This window comes from Nylanderia fulva, unplaced genomic scaffold (genome assembly GCF_048542155.1).
Source record: "Nylanderia fulva isolate GAGA-0341 unplaced genomic scaffold, ASM4854215v1 Scaffold19, whole genome shotgun sequence".
In the NCBI taxonomy this organism is placed as follows: domain Eukaryota; kingdom Metazoa; phylum Arthropoda; class Insecta; order Hymenoptera; family Formicidae; genus Nylanderia; species Nylanderia fulva.
The window spans coordinates 3,727,362-3,743,079 of NW_028190161.1; the positions used below are offsets into that span (position 1 = coordinate 3,727,362).

Genomic DNA, 15,718 nt, shown 5'->3' on the forward strand with positions numbered 1-15,718 from the left:
GATTGTAGGTGTTAGTAGAGTGATGCTCAATTTATGTTGACAGAGCATAATTGCGCGTTGTACAAAATTAACGTGTATTAAAAATAATTTTTATCATACAAAAATACAATACAACGTATGTATTTATACTGTTATTATTATTGCTCATCTATGAACTAATTTTGTGTGCTATTACACATATCTCTTAATAATGATGAGATGATAAAATAATATTTAGCGAATAGACAGATGGACACAAACAGCATCTCAAGAAATAAATCTAAACCTTCTTTTATCTCTCATCATTACTAACATTTATTAATAGCTTCATATGTGTTAAAATCAGTTGCGAAATTATATGTAAATTTTTATCGAAAGAACTAGCACACAAGAGAAGTTGCACATAATTTTTTTTGCACGCAAAATATTTTATGAAATTTATTAGAATGTCAAACGAATTCTCTTGCAGGTCTAATATCGCCTGGCGTGAGTGTGCCGATCGCGGTACCAGGTCAACCGGCACCCGATATGGCGGCGCAATATTGGTCACCGAGGCTACAGTGACCGTGGTGGTCGTCGACGTCGACCTCGTCTCCGTAGACTTGAGCTTCTTCGTCTATCTAGTTTACGTTATCGTAAAAAAAAAAAGAAAGAACGACACGCACGGTTACGCGTGATCGTAGTGCGAAGTCTCCGCACGTTATGATGTTGATTGTTTGTGCGTGCGACTCTGTCTCGTAGCAAAAAAGAAATCGAAGCGAGCTGATCATCACACCCGTGCGTTTCGTTTAAGCCAAAGCTCTGCGTGGAAACGAGTTTGATTTGTCCGTGTTCGCGTCCACTGTTTCCGTTTTCTGTAAGGCAAGTACGCAAAGTCATGAACATTATTTCACACACAGAAACTCTTCTTGAAGAAACAACATTGTCTGTGAATTCGCTGATATTTACTTGTATGAGAAAATCATTCAAGACGAAAAGAATCCGCTCTATACTATCGGTGAAGATGAAAAACTAAATTTATAACTAAATGATTCTGATCAAATCTCTGTTTGTGTATTGATGATAAATCGATGTAGTAATTATATGTATAATTGCAAAACAAATATGTGACCGAATTGGATTACAATAAGCGGATTAATCAATTTCTGTGTATGGTGATATGAATCTTATTCAGCGTTAAAATTAAATTCCTAATATCCTGTAACAAAAATTAATATTTACACTTACGATTAACATCTTCCCGATCGAGTCCCTTTATTTATTTATAGACAAATGCTGCTTTCTCGCAATTTTCACTAACAATGTTGGTATAACATAAACATACGCAAAGAGATATTTCTCTATTTTATTTCGAAACGCTTCATTAAAAATCCAATAACTCATAAGAACACACAATCTTTGTAAGATATGTCATGTCAATCAACTCGTGGTAATTTTTTTATTATAATGTATCAATATCAATGATCGGCAAGATGTATATGAAGAAAATCTTTTAAAATATCACACATCCACGTATGCACAATTTTATAATTACACAGCTTCATTTTATTCGTATACAATTATACTTCCAATATCTTTGAAATAGAATCGGGCAAGGTGAGACGCGGTGAAAAAAAATATGAATCATCGGCAATGTGCAACTCGTGTAAAAATAATTAGCGTGAAAATCGGAGAGGGGAAAAAGAGAGAAAAATCGCTCTCGAGAATTCTCGCAGTTTTTATTCGCAACGTTTCGTAGATGTAATTCTTGTAGGCGAGAGAAAGGGAAATAAAAATAGTTTCTAAGTCGGTATTACGTTATTATTTATACTCGTGTAAAACAGAGCGGAGAGAATCAGGAGATAATAAACGTGAGTTTGTTGTGTGTACATCGTAAGAATATCTCGACCCAGTCATTTATATATAAATATATACATAGTTGACTCTATAATTCTCTAAATACACTTGATAAAATCAATTCGTAATTTATATTCGGTGCAAGGTTCGAGAGAGAAGGAGAGAGAGAGAGAGAGAGAGAGAGAGAGAGAGAGTGAGAGAAAAAGAAAAAGAGAAAAAAAGAAGAACCGAAAATGCCGATTGTGATTTCCCTTAGGCCAGATATGTTAAGCGTACGATTATGCATTCTAAATAAATAGTATGTACATTTAATCGAGAATTCTCTCAATGCTTGTTTTCTAATCGGAGAATTCGTTTGCGAGATCCTATACATTCGTTCTTGCTGTATCAAATATTTAATTGCAGAGAGTAAATCATGTATCTAATATTGGATATCGACTGTAAATCAAGATAAATAACGATCGTGCGATTTCCTATTAGAAATCAAGCGCAACTCCTTCCCGAACGTGTTCATCTCGATCCGATAATTCATATGTATCTCGATGCCGTTTCGTTAATCCTCTTAGCATAATCGATAATCGCAAAGATATCAACGATCCCTCCTATATTATCGTCCAAATCGAAACAATTGAACCAATTATAAGAAATAAAGGAAAGCGGAATGTGTGCAAGCAGAAAGAGATCATCGTTTTACCTTGCAAATGTAACAATTGTATATTTATTTCGACTTAATAATTAATTTACAATTCGAAGACACGTTGTATTTCCTAAATCCTCACTAGAAATTATCTATTGCGATATAGATCTGCTGGCGCGTTTAATCCTGGATTACTTCTACGAGTAAAAAAAAACACTTTGTGGATAAGTTTAAATTAGTACTAATGTGACAAAGTTGTGCTTTGATTATACTCAATTAATTATTAAATATCAATAAAGATTATAAAAATGTACAAATAATAAAAATGTACATGTTTAATTCTTTCTCTGAGCTTATCTAAAATAAAATTATGCCTTTGTGATATATTAGTGAATTATTGAATAGAAGAAGTAATACCAGAGTTATATAAACTCCAGCAGACATTTATTGCAAAATTGCAACAGTGTGTGTACGTGCACGCACATAATATTATCATATAATTCTATATAACTATAACATTATTATAGTTATCACGTAATTTGGTACAAAAAGAAATGTTTACAGGCTTTAAAAATAATAATATATAATAAATACATTCGATATGGCCTAAATCTTTAAGGCTCCCGTTTCCTATAATCATATTGAATTATGAAGAAATTTTTTTTTACGAAATGTTGAAATACATTTATCGTATGTTATCACTCGCATTTTATAGACTCGGTAAAATATACTGAAAATTTTTTTTAATACTAAGAGCCGATTTTTCCAACTTTTCGGTAATTTTTACCTCACAGATAGCATATTTTCGTCTCTTTTCAGATCAGTTCTAAAAAAGGAGACAAAGATATACTACTTGTCGGCTAAAACTTGCCAAGAGTTGGAACAACCGGCCCTAAATGCATATATAATTTATATTGCAATCTTATTTTCAATAAAAATTCCTGCGATAGTTGATTAAATATCAGCTATTTATTTTAATTTAACGCGAATCAAAAAAATAATCTTCGATTTAATTTACTAATCAATATTATAACAAAATAAATTTTTTTTAAATTGATTTATTTTGCACAATTTTCAATTATTTTCTTGCACAATTTTCATATTATGCAAGAAAATAATTTCACACGATTTGACATACTTCAATATGATATGACGTCAATAAGGGATCAGGAATCTCAACGTCAAAGACATATATAATATCGATTGAAGTAAGTATTAAAACTTTGAAGTATAGAATTTACATTTTTTTTTAATATTTTGTGTGCATTTCAAATAAGATCTACTATCTATTAATCTCGACTTGTGCAATGAAATATCATTCTGCATTAATCTGATTACTAGATTTTAATTTAACTTTCATTCATTCTCTCTAAGTGATGTTTATACTCTACACGTCCAAAATATATCGTGTAGAATATTATATTTATTATTTCAATTTTTCTCGAGAATTTCATAATTAAAAAATTATGAATTATTATTGAGATCAGATATAAGAGAAATGCTAATTTATGTACATATTGAAACTAATATTTGTAATTTGCTATATTTCGAAATATAATAACACATAACAAGTTTCAGAAATTAAAATGAAACTCTAATATGAATAATCAATTAACTAATTATAACGATATAAGAGATCGTAATATAATCCTTTCTTTTTTAAGTGCTTTTTAATTTATGTCTATTTAAATACTATAAAAAGAGAATAGATAATATTTTTATATCAAATTTTTTTAAATATTTTTGAACCTTGAAGAAGAAGAGTAGAATATAATCCTCAGTGAGTGGAGTATCTCTACTTATGCATAAGTTCGTCTAAGGTCGCTTAAACCGCAATTTTCCTACTTGAGCAAGTCTTCGATATCTTTCATAATATCATCGGACGTCGGATAGTCTAATCTTAGATACTCATCCTCGGTGTTCGTATACGATTGACCGGTCAATAGCGCACTGCTTATGATATCCTCCATCGTGTACGTGGCGACCGATTTCCTGTCATCCATCGCTTGTTCCGGTTGCGTTTGAGTTTTCTCCTCATTTGTACTGCTGTCGCATAGTCTGACCTCCACCTCGCTTCTCCTGTTCGCGTTAACAGACTCGTTGCTGTGGCTCTCCAGCCTCTCGCGACATGATATCTCATCATCTTGACCTTTCACCATCCCGGCTGTATCTTTGCATGATTCAGTCTCGGTCTCATTTGCCATACTAACGCTTTTTAGAGTCCTTCGCAGCTTTATCGGTGGCGTCTTGATGATGGGTTCGCTACTCTTGGCGAACTCGGAGCTGATCCTGCGCTTCTTGGTAGGACTAACCGAGCTTCCTTCAATGCACTCGATCGAACGCTTTTTTGTGGTTCTAGTTATTTCGATCGGTGATGGAGGCTTCGTTTGAATTTCGTCCGACGTATCCATTAAAACTTTAGCGACCAGCTCTTTCTCCTTCTTTCGTCGTCGAATCTCCTCCAGGCTCAACACTTGAAAGTCCAAATCCTTCACCGGTTGTTCTACCTTGAGTGAATTCACCCATCGATTAGAGATCCTCCTAGCGTTGCCAATATCCGCCTGATTGCGGAAAAGTTTAGCATCGTTTCCGGCCTCGTATGAGTAATAAGCCGCGCTCTCCGCCTGGATCTCCTCTAGTCTCATCTGTTCGTAGGTCTTGCAGTATGGAACCTTGGGCTGCGATTTTACCGGTGACGGTGCACTTTCATTATCGGATTCTGGAAGAAACATACGAAGATAGTTTGGATCAAATAATAGAAACATACGAAGATATGTACGTTGGATCAAATAATCGTCTGGATGGCCCGAGGAAGGCATCACTTGTGTTGATGGCCATTAATATTAGATATAATCAGCTTTCTCTCTCTCTCTCTCTCTCTCTCCCCCTTTCTCTCGCTCCTCTTGCACTTATCTTTCTCTCCCTCTCTCGCTCTCTCTCTCTCTCTCTCTCTCTCTCTCTCTCTCTCTCTCTCTCTCTCTCTTTGGATTATTAACTATAGATTATCTGCCGATTACGATTTCGGTAATTTATTTTTCATCCATCATTCTCAGAAATTGTGGACTTAATATACTTTATATAATCGAAAATTAGAATGATCTATATATATCGTGTATCAGATTTTTCTTCGCAGGCAATCGCAATTTTTTTCAAAAAATGCTCTTTTTTATATTGTAAATTATAATCTCGAGTTTTGCACGCTCTGTATTAGGAAAATCTGGATAGGATTCGATAGTTTTCGTAATCGACATTCTTTTTCTTCTTGAAATCTTGATTAATCTCTAAGCGCATCCTTCTCATTATCTTTTTTCCTTCTGTTTTCTCGATTTTACTCTTACATCTTAACTTCGAATTCATTGTGTAATATCCTCTCCTTCGCACATTTCTTCGAGCTTTAATCCATAACATCCTTAATACAGTCAAGAAATTTCACTTCTCTCTCTCTTCCTTTCTCGTCATATATACATTTCTTTTTTCCGCGATTTTCCTCTCTCTTATCTCTATCAATTTAAAATTGATTTCTCCGCAGATCTCTCTTTTGCGCTGCCGGATACGAAATTGTGCAAAACGGAAATGCTTCTTATCGTTGACACACTTTAATTCACACTTCGAGCACAATACTTACTTGTACAATTTATATAACAATTTTATAGTCAAAAAAATTTATGTAGTTTAAAAAAAAAAAAACGCACAAAGTCGGAGAAATCTTGACTAAATCGTAGGGATCAAAAATTATACCGAAAGTAATTTTTTTTTCAAAATAATCGAAAGATGAAATTACGGTCAATGGAATCGGAAAGAAGTGAAATAAGAAGACCCATTGAGAGGAGCATTTTGCCGGATAAATGCCAGGGACAAAAAACTTGTCACCTTATATATGTATAATTATGTATCGGTTATATGCTCAGCTCTCCGGGTCGATTGTCCGGATGGTTTTCGAGGTATCAAGTTTATTGAAATCCAGATATCTTCTCAATGAAAAGTATTGATTTTTCCATTCGCTTACATCAATTCGTTATAGTTAAATTGCGCATCGCTTATACTCTTTAGCATCAATCAATCTTTCTCCTCTTCCACATATTCGCAGCCATCGATCGGCTGAGAAAAAAGGCTCTTTCATTTTTTTTTCATTTTTTTTTGTTTATTTGTTTGTCTCTTCTCTGTCATTCGCGTTCAAGACGAGAGAAGTCGTAACGAGTCGACGTAAGGACGATCGCGGACGTCTGTCATTTTTCGTCGTCACAATCTCAATCCCGATTTTGAGGGATCGCATATTCCGAACATCCGCACTGCGGACGTCTGTTTTTCGTCCACGAGACAGACCGAAGATCCCGATTCGCGGGTACGATCTTGTCTTTACATCCGCGAATCGCGACTCACGTCGACAATTCGTTACTTGAACGAATTAAAGGTTCGTCGAATGATCGCCACGCGACCGAGGCCAAAATGCGTAGGGAAAAACAAGGAAAACTAAAAGAGAGAAGAACCAAATGAAATAACGAGAAAGAACATTAATAAGAGAAAACTAGGGGATGGGCTCCGGTCGCGCGTACGGCCGTGAAAAAGTCGCTCGCGACTCAATGAACATCTGCACGACGAAAGGTGTCGTTCGATGTCGCGAGTCGAGGGAAGTCAGAGAAAAACGCGGGTAAAAGGATATAAAGTTATTATAACAATCGGAGACAGTCGTTTAGAGATTTAGTCGACGAGAGACTCGAGCGCGAGAGCAAAGAATCGGAGAGAAACGATCGACAACAATTCGCTCTCTGACATGTTCTCGCGATTATTCGCGCATCGACAAAGTCTGCATTCCAAGTGACATTCTCTGACAGATCGTACTATCATACAATTTAATTAATTAGTTAATTTATTTTTATTTATCTTCTTGAGAAAAAAGAGCAACGCCGTTATTTATTCGCACTGCGACAAATCAGCTGATCGAGTTGACAGCTGATCAGCTGATCAGCCCCGTCAAGTCGAGAGCCGAACGATCCTTCCTCGTCGAATGCAAGAGGGTCGATGGCGCAAAAATCGCGAGATATATACATATACAATGATGATGGTGCTGCTCGTCGCTTTCTTTTCACTCTCTTAAAAATCACAGGAAGAGAAAAATTGCAGACAAAAAAATCAAACTAACAAATCGCTATAAACAATGATCTTACACAAAACGAAGATCGAGAGGCGAAAATCGCGTTGCACGCAATCGCCTCCTTTACTCATGTAACATATATAATATATATATAGTATATTATATATATATATATATATATATATATATATATATGTATATAATATAAAATATTCTCTGTGTTCTCATACACTCTCTCTATCTTTTGCCTTTCAGTTTACGCTCTCACATACGCACCTTTTCAAGTGCGCGCACGCATATAACGCGGACAAGTTTAAATGAGTCACAGGCTGTGGGGCGATGTAATAAAGAGAACATCGCGCAGATATACTCGCTGTCTCTCGAAATTTAGACTTACAATACGATCGGTGAATAATGACGATATCCGGACGACGGATATACGCATCTTGCATAAATCGCCAACTTAATCGCAATCGAGAGGAGACAATCGCATACACTTTCGTCAAGATCTACCGCTCGTCGCTTACTGAGTCGCAGTCCGAGTGAGACAACGAGCATCACGAGCCCGTGGCACGACCGCCTATATAATGATAATTTATTTTACGGCCAACGATTATACCGTAAACTGATCGATCGACGCAGATGATGCAGAACGAGCGACTCGCTGACCAGAAGAAAAAGATCTAGCGGCGCGCGGCGAGCTCGCGGTATCATCGTCATCGCGACTAAGCAGGCCTATTCTGCAACTTCGAACGCATGCATCATAATTAATAATAATGCATGCGTGACCAGAACTCGTGAAATCTATGTGAAAAAAATGTGTTATAGTTATAATGCACCGTGCATCAAAAGTTACGGAATAGGCCTGCAGAATCCTTCGATTAAAAAGCCTTTCGGCTTTCGATATAATTAATAATTGAGAATAGATGTTAAATACAAGGGAAACCCACGATCTCTCCCACGCACACGCGCGTGGTTGATCGCTTCGTCCTTCAAGACTCTATTCGCACAGATAAAGACCCCTCGTCGAAGGACAATGACAGGACCCATCATCTCGCTGCGGTCCTTATTTTTTTCATACTTATATATCTCTCGCATCTATTTATCAGACACACATTCTTCCTTTCTCCCTCTCTTTCGATAGCCATCCTCGCAATTTTTTTTTCATATTCATACTCATTACTAAACTCTTTTGCCTTTCAAACTCACACGCGCAACCATATTTCATAATTCTGTACGTTTTATCTTTTTTTTTGTACATAGATTTTCTAGATCCAGGTTCGATCAAACTCGCCCCTTTCTTGGAAGATCTACCCGTCGTTCTCCGTTCTTTTTTAAAGGAGAAACGTATCGTCGCAAATCTATCCGGATAATCGCCTATAATTGGCGTTTATTTTAATTTACCTGTTAAAAAATACCTCGTAAGAAAAAAAACACGACTCTGTACGGCATTTATGCGAACACAAAACAGACTGACGACTTATCTATACGGCACAAAATTCTCGCCGATTGAAATACACGAGCTAATTTTGCGCGAAAAATCGTGAGTTGAATACACAAGTATTAAAAAAAGAAGCCGACAGTCCTTTATATATCGACAATAATCTCGATCATACTAAAAAAAAATACATATATAATTCTCTAATATATATTTAAATATAATATAATATATATATATATATATATATATATATTATATATATATACACATATATATATATACATATATGCGTGTAAAACATATCGCTGTATAAGAAAAATTATTAGTTTTCTATTTCGCATCCTGTATTTCGCGCAAAAATACGCGTTAAATATATATGTGATGTGTATTTGCATTCAATCTATTAATTTAAGGTCTTTCTTTCTCCTTTCAGTCTCATTCATACACACTCTCTTTCTCTCTCTTTCTTTCTTTCTATTACATGCTCACCCAACTCGACTTTATTTCAATAATTTCCTCATAAAATTTTATAATTTCTTTTCTTTTTTCGCCGCGTGTATGTTTTACAACGATAGGATGCTTTGCCTCCTATATCATTTAGTCTATCAAGTTATCATATGCACCGTTGATTCGAAAAAAAAGTTCGCTATCGAAAACCCGGGAAAACCGGCAGAGTCTTCCTAAATAATTTACGTTCTTCTTCTTCATGTTCCCTTACGTTTTATTTTCTGTCCATTCTTTTTTTCGTTCAGCAGTGATGCGATTTATATACTATTGTAAAAGATCAGTATACAATATATATACATACATTTTCCCTGATTATAAAATTTTCCATCGGTGCAAGATTAATAATTTGACAAATTATTTAATGAGTAATAGCTTCTTTTAAATCTTTCTGCTGATCTAACGAGCCCGCAAGATCAAACGTGCGATATATTAGAAGAATTGAGGCGCTGAAAACAAAGGATTACATTTGTGTGTTGCTGAAAAAATAAAAGCTAAGTGTTTAAATTGTGTGAAACTTTTCGCTATATTATCAATATTAAACTAATTTTTTTTTTTAATTGTGTTACCTCCAATTTTCGTTCTCAACGCCTCAATTAAGGGTTATATTATATCCTATTATCATTCGGAAACTCGTAAAAAGTGAATCAGTATAATACGTTAATATTCTCTTGGCAATCGCGCGCGCGTGTATTCTTTTCTTCGATATATTATGATAAACGTCCTCGGCGTTTAATATTTTAATTATCACGTATAGAAAGCAAGCTTCTAACAATAAGCCGAATTGTTAGACGTTCTCTTTAGAGCGTTAAAAGATCACGCTTGACTTACGTGTTAAAATCTATATACTTCATTTTTTTTTTTTTTTTTTTCTATCAATTTCCTTTGTTGTTAGGACACAACATTATCGGAATTATCGTGGTCTGCGAAAATTTGCGTAATTATCGTCCGGCGCAAAGCTCCGTGCGAAGCGCGATTATCACGTTATTCCCATATTCGCCGTCCTGAAATTCTCAAATTCACGTGAGAAGCCAAAACATATGAAGGCATTATTATTCGTGCACGCGTAAAACACAAGGCTAGGACGCGATTGGAATCTGTCTAAATCTTTAAACACGGATTCGCGCGCGAATATTATTAAATATAAATCTCTTTCTTTCGCCTCTCTATCCATTTCTCTAGTCAATCATTCATTCATTCTCTCCCTCTCTTTCTCACTCTCTTTTTCTCCATCTCTCTCTCCCTCTTTCTCTCTTTATCTCTCTCTCTCTCTCTTTCTCTCTCTCTCTCATTTTCTTCCTCTCGTTATCCTTATCTTCCTTCTCCTTCTACATCACGCATAATAATAAAGTACGTGACATCAAAGAAAGCGTACATGCTCGCGCGCTTATTGGTTCGAACATAAACAATTATATTTCCTACTCTCCGCCATTGCACTTATTTCAGCCCAAAACGTGACCGATAATACGCAGGATTCTTTTTTTCCTTCTTTTTTTAATGAGATGTACATGTTGACTAATCTGAATATATATATATATATATATATATATATATATATATATATATACATATATGTGTATATGTATATATATGCTACTTATATATAATATTCCTTCAATCGGCCACGCAAGAGATGCAAATTCACTCATTCGGAAGAAGGGGGAGGGGAGGGGGGCGCGGAGCAATATTTAAAATAAACTTTCTAGATGCTAGCAAAACAAACTCTCTCGTCAGAGACGCAAACCTAAAACGAGCAGGGCTTACTCGTTGTATTACAAGAGTAATACCCGATTAACATTGAAATTCCAGCTTTCCGCAACTAAAAGCAAAATCTCTAATGTAAAAAAATTTATTTGTATGTACGTGTATGTCTCTGTGTGCATATGTATGCGTGTGTGTATGTATGATAAAGCGACGACCCATAGCTATCTTCTTCTTCGTCTAGCACGGTTCTCGCTTTCGCGATCTTTCAGCATTTGAAGACATTGACGAAGACACTTGAACCTCATTTTTCTTAACATTGACCATTCTGGTAATTCGTGCCCGATTGGACCGCAGCCGGAGAAAGATAGCCATAGGCGATTAGAGGGCTAATTTAGGCAAAGTTTAGATATAGCAGCCCCTGTAAAAATCGATATTCACTACTAAATTTTTCGTGACAACACGAGTGCTAGATTTATCAATAAGATCGATTAATACGATTGGGCAATTGATCATATTATAATTACCGATAAGTGCCAATTTGCTTTAAAAATGTGTATTCGATCTATGTAGATATAGTGTATGTTATATACCTCTTCCCCATGACAACATACAAATTAACAAATAAATAAGCTTGTATTTGATAAGTCCCACAAAACATAAAACATGATCGCCGCAATAAGAGCAACCAATGTAAAAGAGAATCTTTAACAAAATCGTATCTCTGCAATTCACAATAATACGATATAGTAGCATGAATATTTTTGCATTAGTTGCATCTGATTACATCGATCCATTTTACGAAACAAATTAAAAATGATGGAGGTTGAATATCGGGAATGTATTCTGTGTATGTAGTATGACCTAACGTCGTGAATTAAATATTATGTTAAAATCGACATAGGATTTTTTCGTTATGTATTTTTCGCTGCTATATATATAGAAAGATATACACACATTATTCTTTACGCAGAAAATACTTTCGAAGCAATTCATTAGCATTGCTTGTACGAAATGTATTCAAATCATCTCAACTGTACTGACAATATCAGAGATATAGTCAATATAACAATTTAATCTTTGAAAGGTTTTAAATATTCGTGAATTCTTCGAAAGTATTTTTCAGCCACTTGGTTGACGAACGAGGAAAATCATACATATGTCGTGGTAAACACTACAACACAGTTTTCGTCGATTTTAAAATCTCCTGTACGACGTTATACCGAGAAACGGAAAGGGAAATCGGGAGGTCTGCGGTTGTGGGGTTTGCTGCGTATGAATCGACGTGTATGGCGTTTGCTGGAGGAGCGGGGAGCTCTGTTGATTTTGCAACGATGACAGAGACTGCCCAGGAGAGTGAGAATGAGAGTGTAAATTTTGTTGATGATGCGGATAGGACAGTGTGTGATGGCAGGGAGAAGATTGCGAATTGGTCGGCGGTGGTACATTTAAGTTATTTGTTACGCTGATGCTACCGGGGATGTTGAGGCTGTTAGGATTGTTAGGGATTGTCAAGTTTTTCGGGATACCGAGCGCGTTCGGGAGATTCATATTTGTTTGCAAGCTAGGCGGTAGAGAGAGAGTAGCTGACGTAAGATAATGTACGTTGAAAGATGGACGGGGGGGCTAGTAAAGCCTCATACCTTCTTCAAATTTAACGATGAGAGGATCAACGGCGGGACTACCAATAAAACTACCGGCCTCGCTGTTTCCTCTACCTTGGTCCGACTCGGTAGTACTGCTGCCATCATACTTGGGGTCATCTTTATAGTATAAAAAACACGTAAATATGTTAAAATATTTGCCCATATACAACAATAGTTTTTACTATAAATGCTATATTAATTATATACTCTAATTATCTTATTCTACATATTCTTATCATTTTTTATAAGATAAAAATATAAATGATTCTATAAGATTAATTCTAAGTAAGCAATGTTAATTTCTAATTTGTTAATAATATTGAACAAATAAATTGAAATAAATTAAAATAGTATTGATATAAATAAATCTAAAATATTATTTTTACTGTTTCTTTATCAAAATAGAAACAACTCGCGAATAATTAATTAATGTGTAAAACAATTTATACAAATCTTTTTTCAAAATTTTTAAAGTTAAAGTTGCAATTAAACAAACAAGTTTCACTCATTGCTATCTAAACAATTTATTTTATAATATAAAAACATCTACCTTGACGGTTGAGCCATTCTTGGTTAGGTGATTTTGTTGCTACTTCTGTGGTCTTCACAGGATTGATAGGGTCATTGGAAAGATTGCGTGCAGTCGCATGCAAAAATGGACAATGTGGCTTTCTACATCCTCCAGGTTGTGTTTCCCAATAACAAGGAATTGACTTGCGATTTTTCTAAAAAAATATATATATATATAATTATTTATAATCTGTAAAATTCTATTATTTAAAATATCTTGACTAAATATCACTATATGTACAAATTATTTTGTTTTAAATCTAGCATTCTTTATTTATTTCAATAATTATTTTTTAAAAAATAAGGCTATTTAGATGTTAATTCATTAAACTCTACAAATTTAATTTTTAAATTAAGGACAGATAGATATAGGTAATAATAATTATACAAATTATATATATGAGTATTTAAAAAAATATATCCAGACTTATTGTTCATAGCAGTTTTTGTGATACTTACAAAGGAAAGATAAATAACTTGAATTTATAAATTTTCACATAACAGTGGAGTTAAATAAAAAGTGTTATCATTGTACGAGACAGTGAAACTATATTACATGTATAGAATTAAATTATGTGAAACAATAAATATATAAGTTTGCGTTATTAAGATTAATATATACTATTACAAACCGAATTGTTTATTTAACACATGATCAAGTGTGACAAGCTGATCTAGTAAAAATATTTACCTTTAATTCCATGTGTCTGAAATTACAGTGCTCATTAAGGCAATTTCCCTGTTGCCAATATGTGCACGTAGTTTCACAACCTAGAGCAGATGGTTCATGTCTATATGGGCAAAAGTCGCCCTGTAAGAATAAAAAATGATTAAATGTAAAAATTAATCAATAATAATTCAACTAAAATGTTGTAACTAACAAGAATAATTATGTACACTTGCAGTGCCAAATCATGTTATCAATACTGCAAGTGAGACTAATCAATAGTTTATCAAATTACATCATCAATATTTAAGATATTGAAAAATATCTAATCATTCATCTATTACTTATCATTTATTTATGACTTAGAAACGTATGAATTCTATAAGATTTTAAATTATGATTCAATCATTATATAAATCAAAGCAAAAAGAAAATACATATAAACATTAAGATATAATAATAAAATCAGATAAAATAACTGTACATACACAATTTTATTATGTTTATAAAATCACACATGACTGACAAAATATTTATGCAATAAACGAAATTTTAATAGAAAATCGGAATAAAATATCTCTGTATTACGTATAAGTAATGAAATAAATGGAGAAATCAACATGAATTTAGTCAAATTTCAATGCTGGTATTTGAAAAATTACATGTTTGAACTTTTAGTGTATTGAGAAAAAATCTTATCAACATGGCATCAAAATGGCCGCGACCTAACCTCGGCGAGCTCGACAGAGCAATATGGAACGACTGTAACATTGAATTTTTTTTCTCCCTCGAGATAAACGTTAAACGGGAGGCGGGGAATGCGAGCTTTTCAGCTCGGGGGAAACTTATACTTGCTTAGGATTCGCTCACCTTTTTGCACGTTGAATAGTAAAAAAAATAACAATCCAGATTCTTATGGTTGTGCTCCATTTGTAAGAACTTGTAAAAGGACGAGTGATCGTGCTCCTTGCTGAAAAACAGAGATTAATTCTTTCTAAAATAGCGTCAATTATGCGAAGAAAACGTCATCGTCGAGTTTCGAAAACGATCGACGAATTTACAGACATCGAGGTCCAAATGTGGGAAAGAAAGCAGGTTTACCATTTTGTGCGGAACATGATTGCGCGATTTGGAATTCGTATACGATCAATTATCGGACACGAAAGGCCAGGTACATACAAGTACGCGAGGCAGCTGAGCTGACTAAACTGAGGAAAGAGGCCGCGTTCCGGGAACGACGACGAAGAGGCAACAACAATATTTGAGAATCGTCATCGCGCGACCCGACTCAGTTTTTTTTCGTCCTCCCCACGCGTTTTCGCCAGGCCTCGTGTATATAATAATACGATCGTCGATATTCTGTGTACATACAAATACGTACCTCGACGCCGCGAGTTCCACGGTGACACCTTTTTTTCCCTCACAACCTCTTGTGTGCACACACGAAATCCACTCAAACAACACAGACTCGCTCTCTCAGTCGATCTCGACCGTCAGTGAGTGCCGATACCCCTCAACGTGTGCTTGCACGACTCCGTTCGTGGACACTGCTGCCAACTGTCACTTTTGCACGTTGCACGATGCACTCTGAATGACGTTTGGAATGTTCCCGATCATTCAGGATGGACGAGAAAGCGTTCCTATT

General features: G+C 35.0%; 2 protein-coding genes across 8 annotated transcripts in view; one reads left to right on the forward strand and one right to left on the reverse strand.

Annotated features, from left to right (window-relative positions):
• LOC114935742 (paired box protein Pax-6) overlaps window positions 1-2,990 on the forward strand; it is a 123,491-nt gene extending 120,501 nt beyond the window's left edge. For 5 of the 6 annotated variants that reach the window (XM_085481758.1, XM_029308671.2, XM_085481761.1 and 2 more), the window contains one exon: window positions 449-2,990. In XM_085481758.1, coding sequence (XP_085337884.1) covers window positions 449-543 — 95 coding nt within the window. In that variant the 3' untranslated portion in view covers window positions 544-2,990. The remainder of the gene's footprint in view (window positions 1-448) is intronic. The other variant, XR_014924528.1, reaches the window with a different exon arrangement.
• LOC114935797 (uncharacterized) lies at window positions 2,504-15,677 on the reverse strand. Of its 2 annotated transcripts, none has more exons than XM_085481763.1 (6): window positions 15,455-15,677; window positions 14,944-15,043; window positions 14,098-14,217; window positions 13,387-13,561; window positions 12,834-12,953; window positions 2,504-5,171 (listed from the first exon to the last, which is right to left on the reverse strand). In XM_085481763.1, exons 2-6 carry the CDS (start codon window positions 15,001-15,003, stop codon window positions 4,294-4,296), a joined length of 1,353 nt encoding a protein of 450 aa, XP_085337889.1. In that variant the 5' UTR covers window positions 15,004-15,043; window positions 15,455-15,677; the 3' UTR covers window positions 2,504-4,293. The 2 variants fall into 2 exon arrangements, with proteins under 2 accessions (XP_085337889.1, XP_085337888.1); XM_085481762.1 differs by lacking the exon at window positions 15,455-15,677 and adding an exon at window positions 15,175-15,264.
• Between the last annotated feature and the right edge of the window lie 41 nt (window positions 15,678-15,718).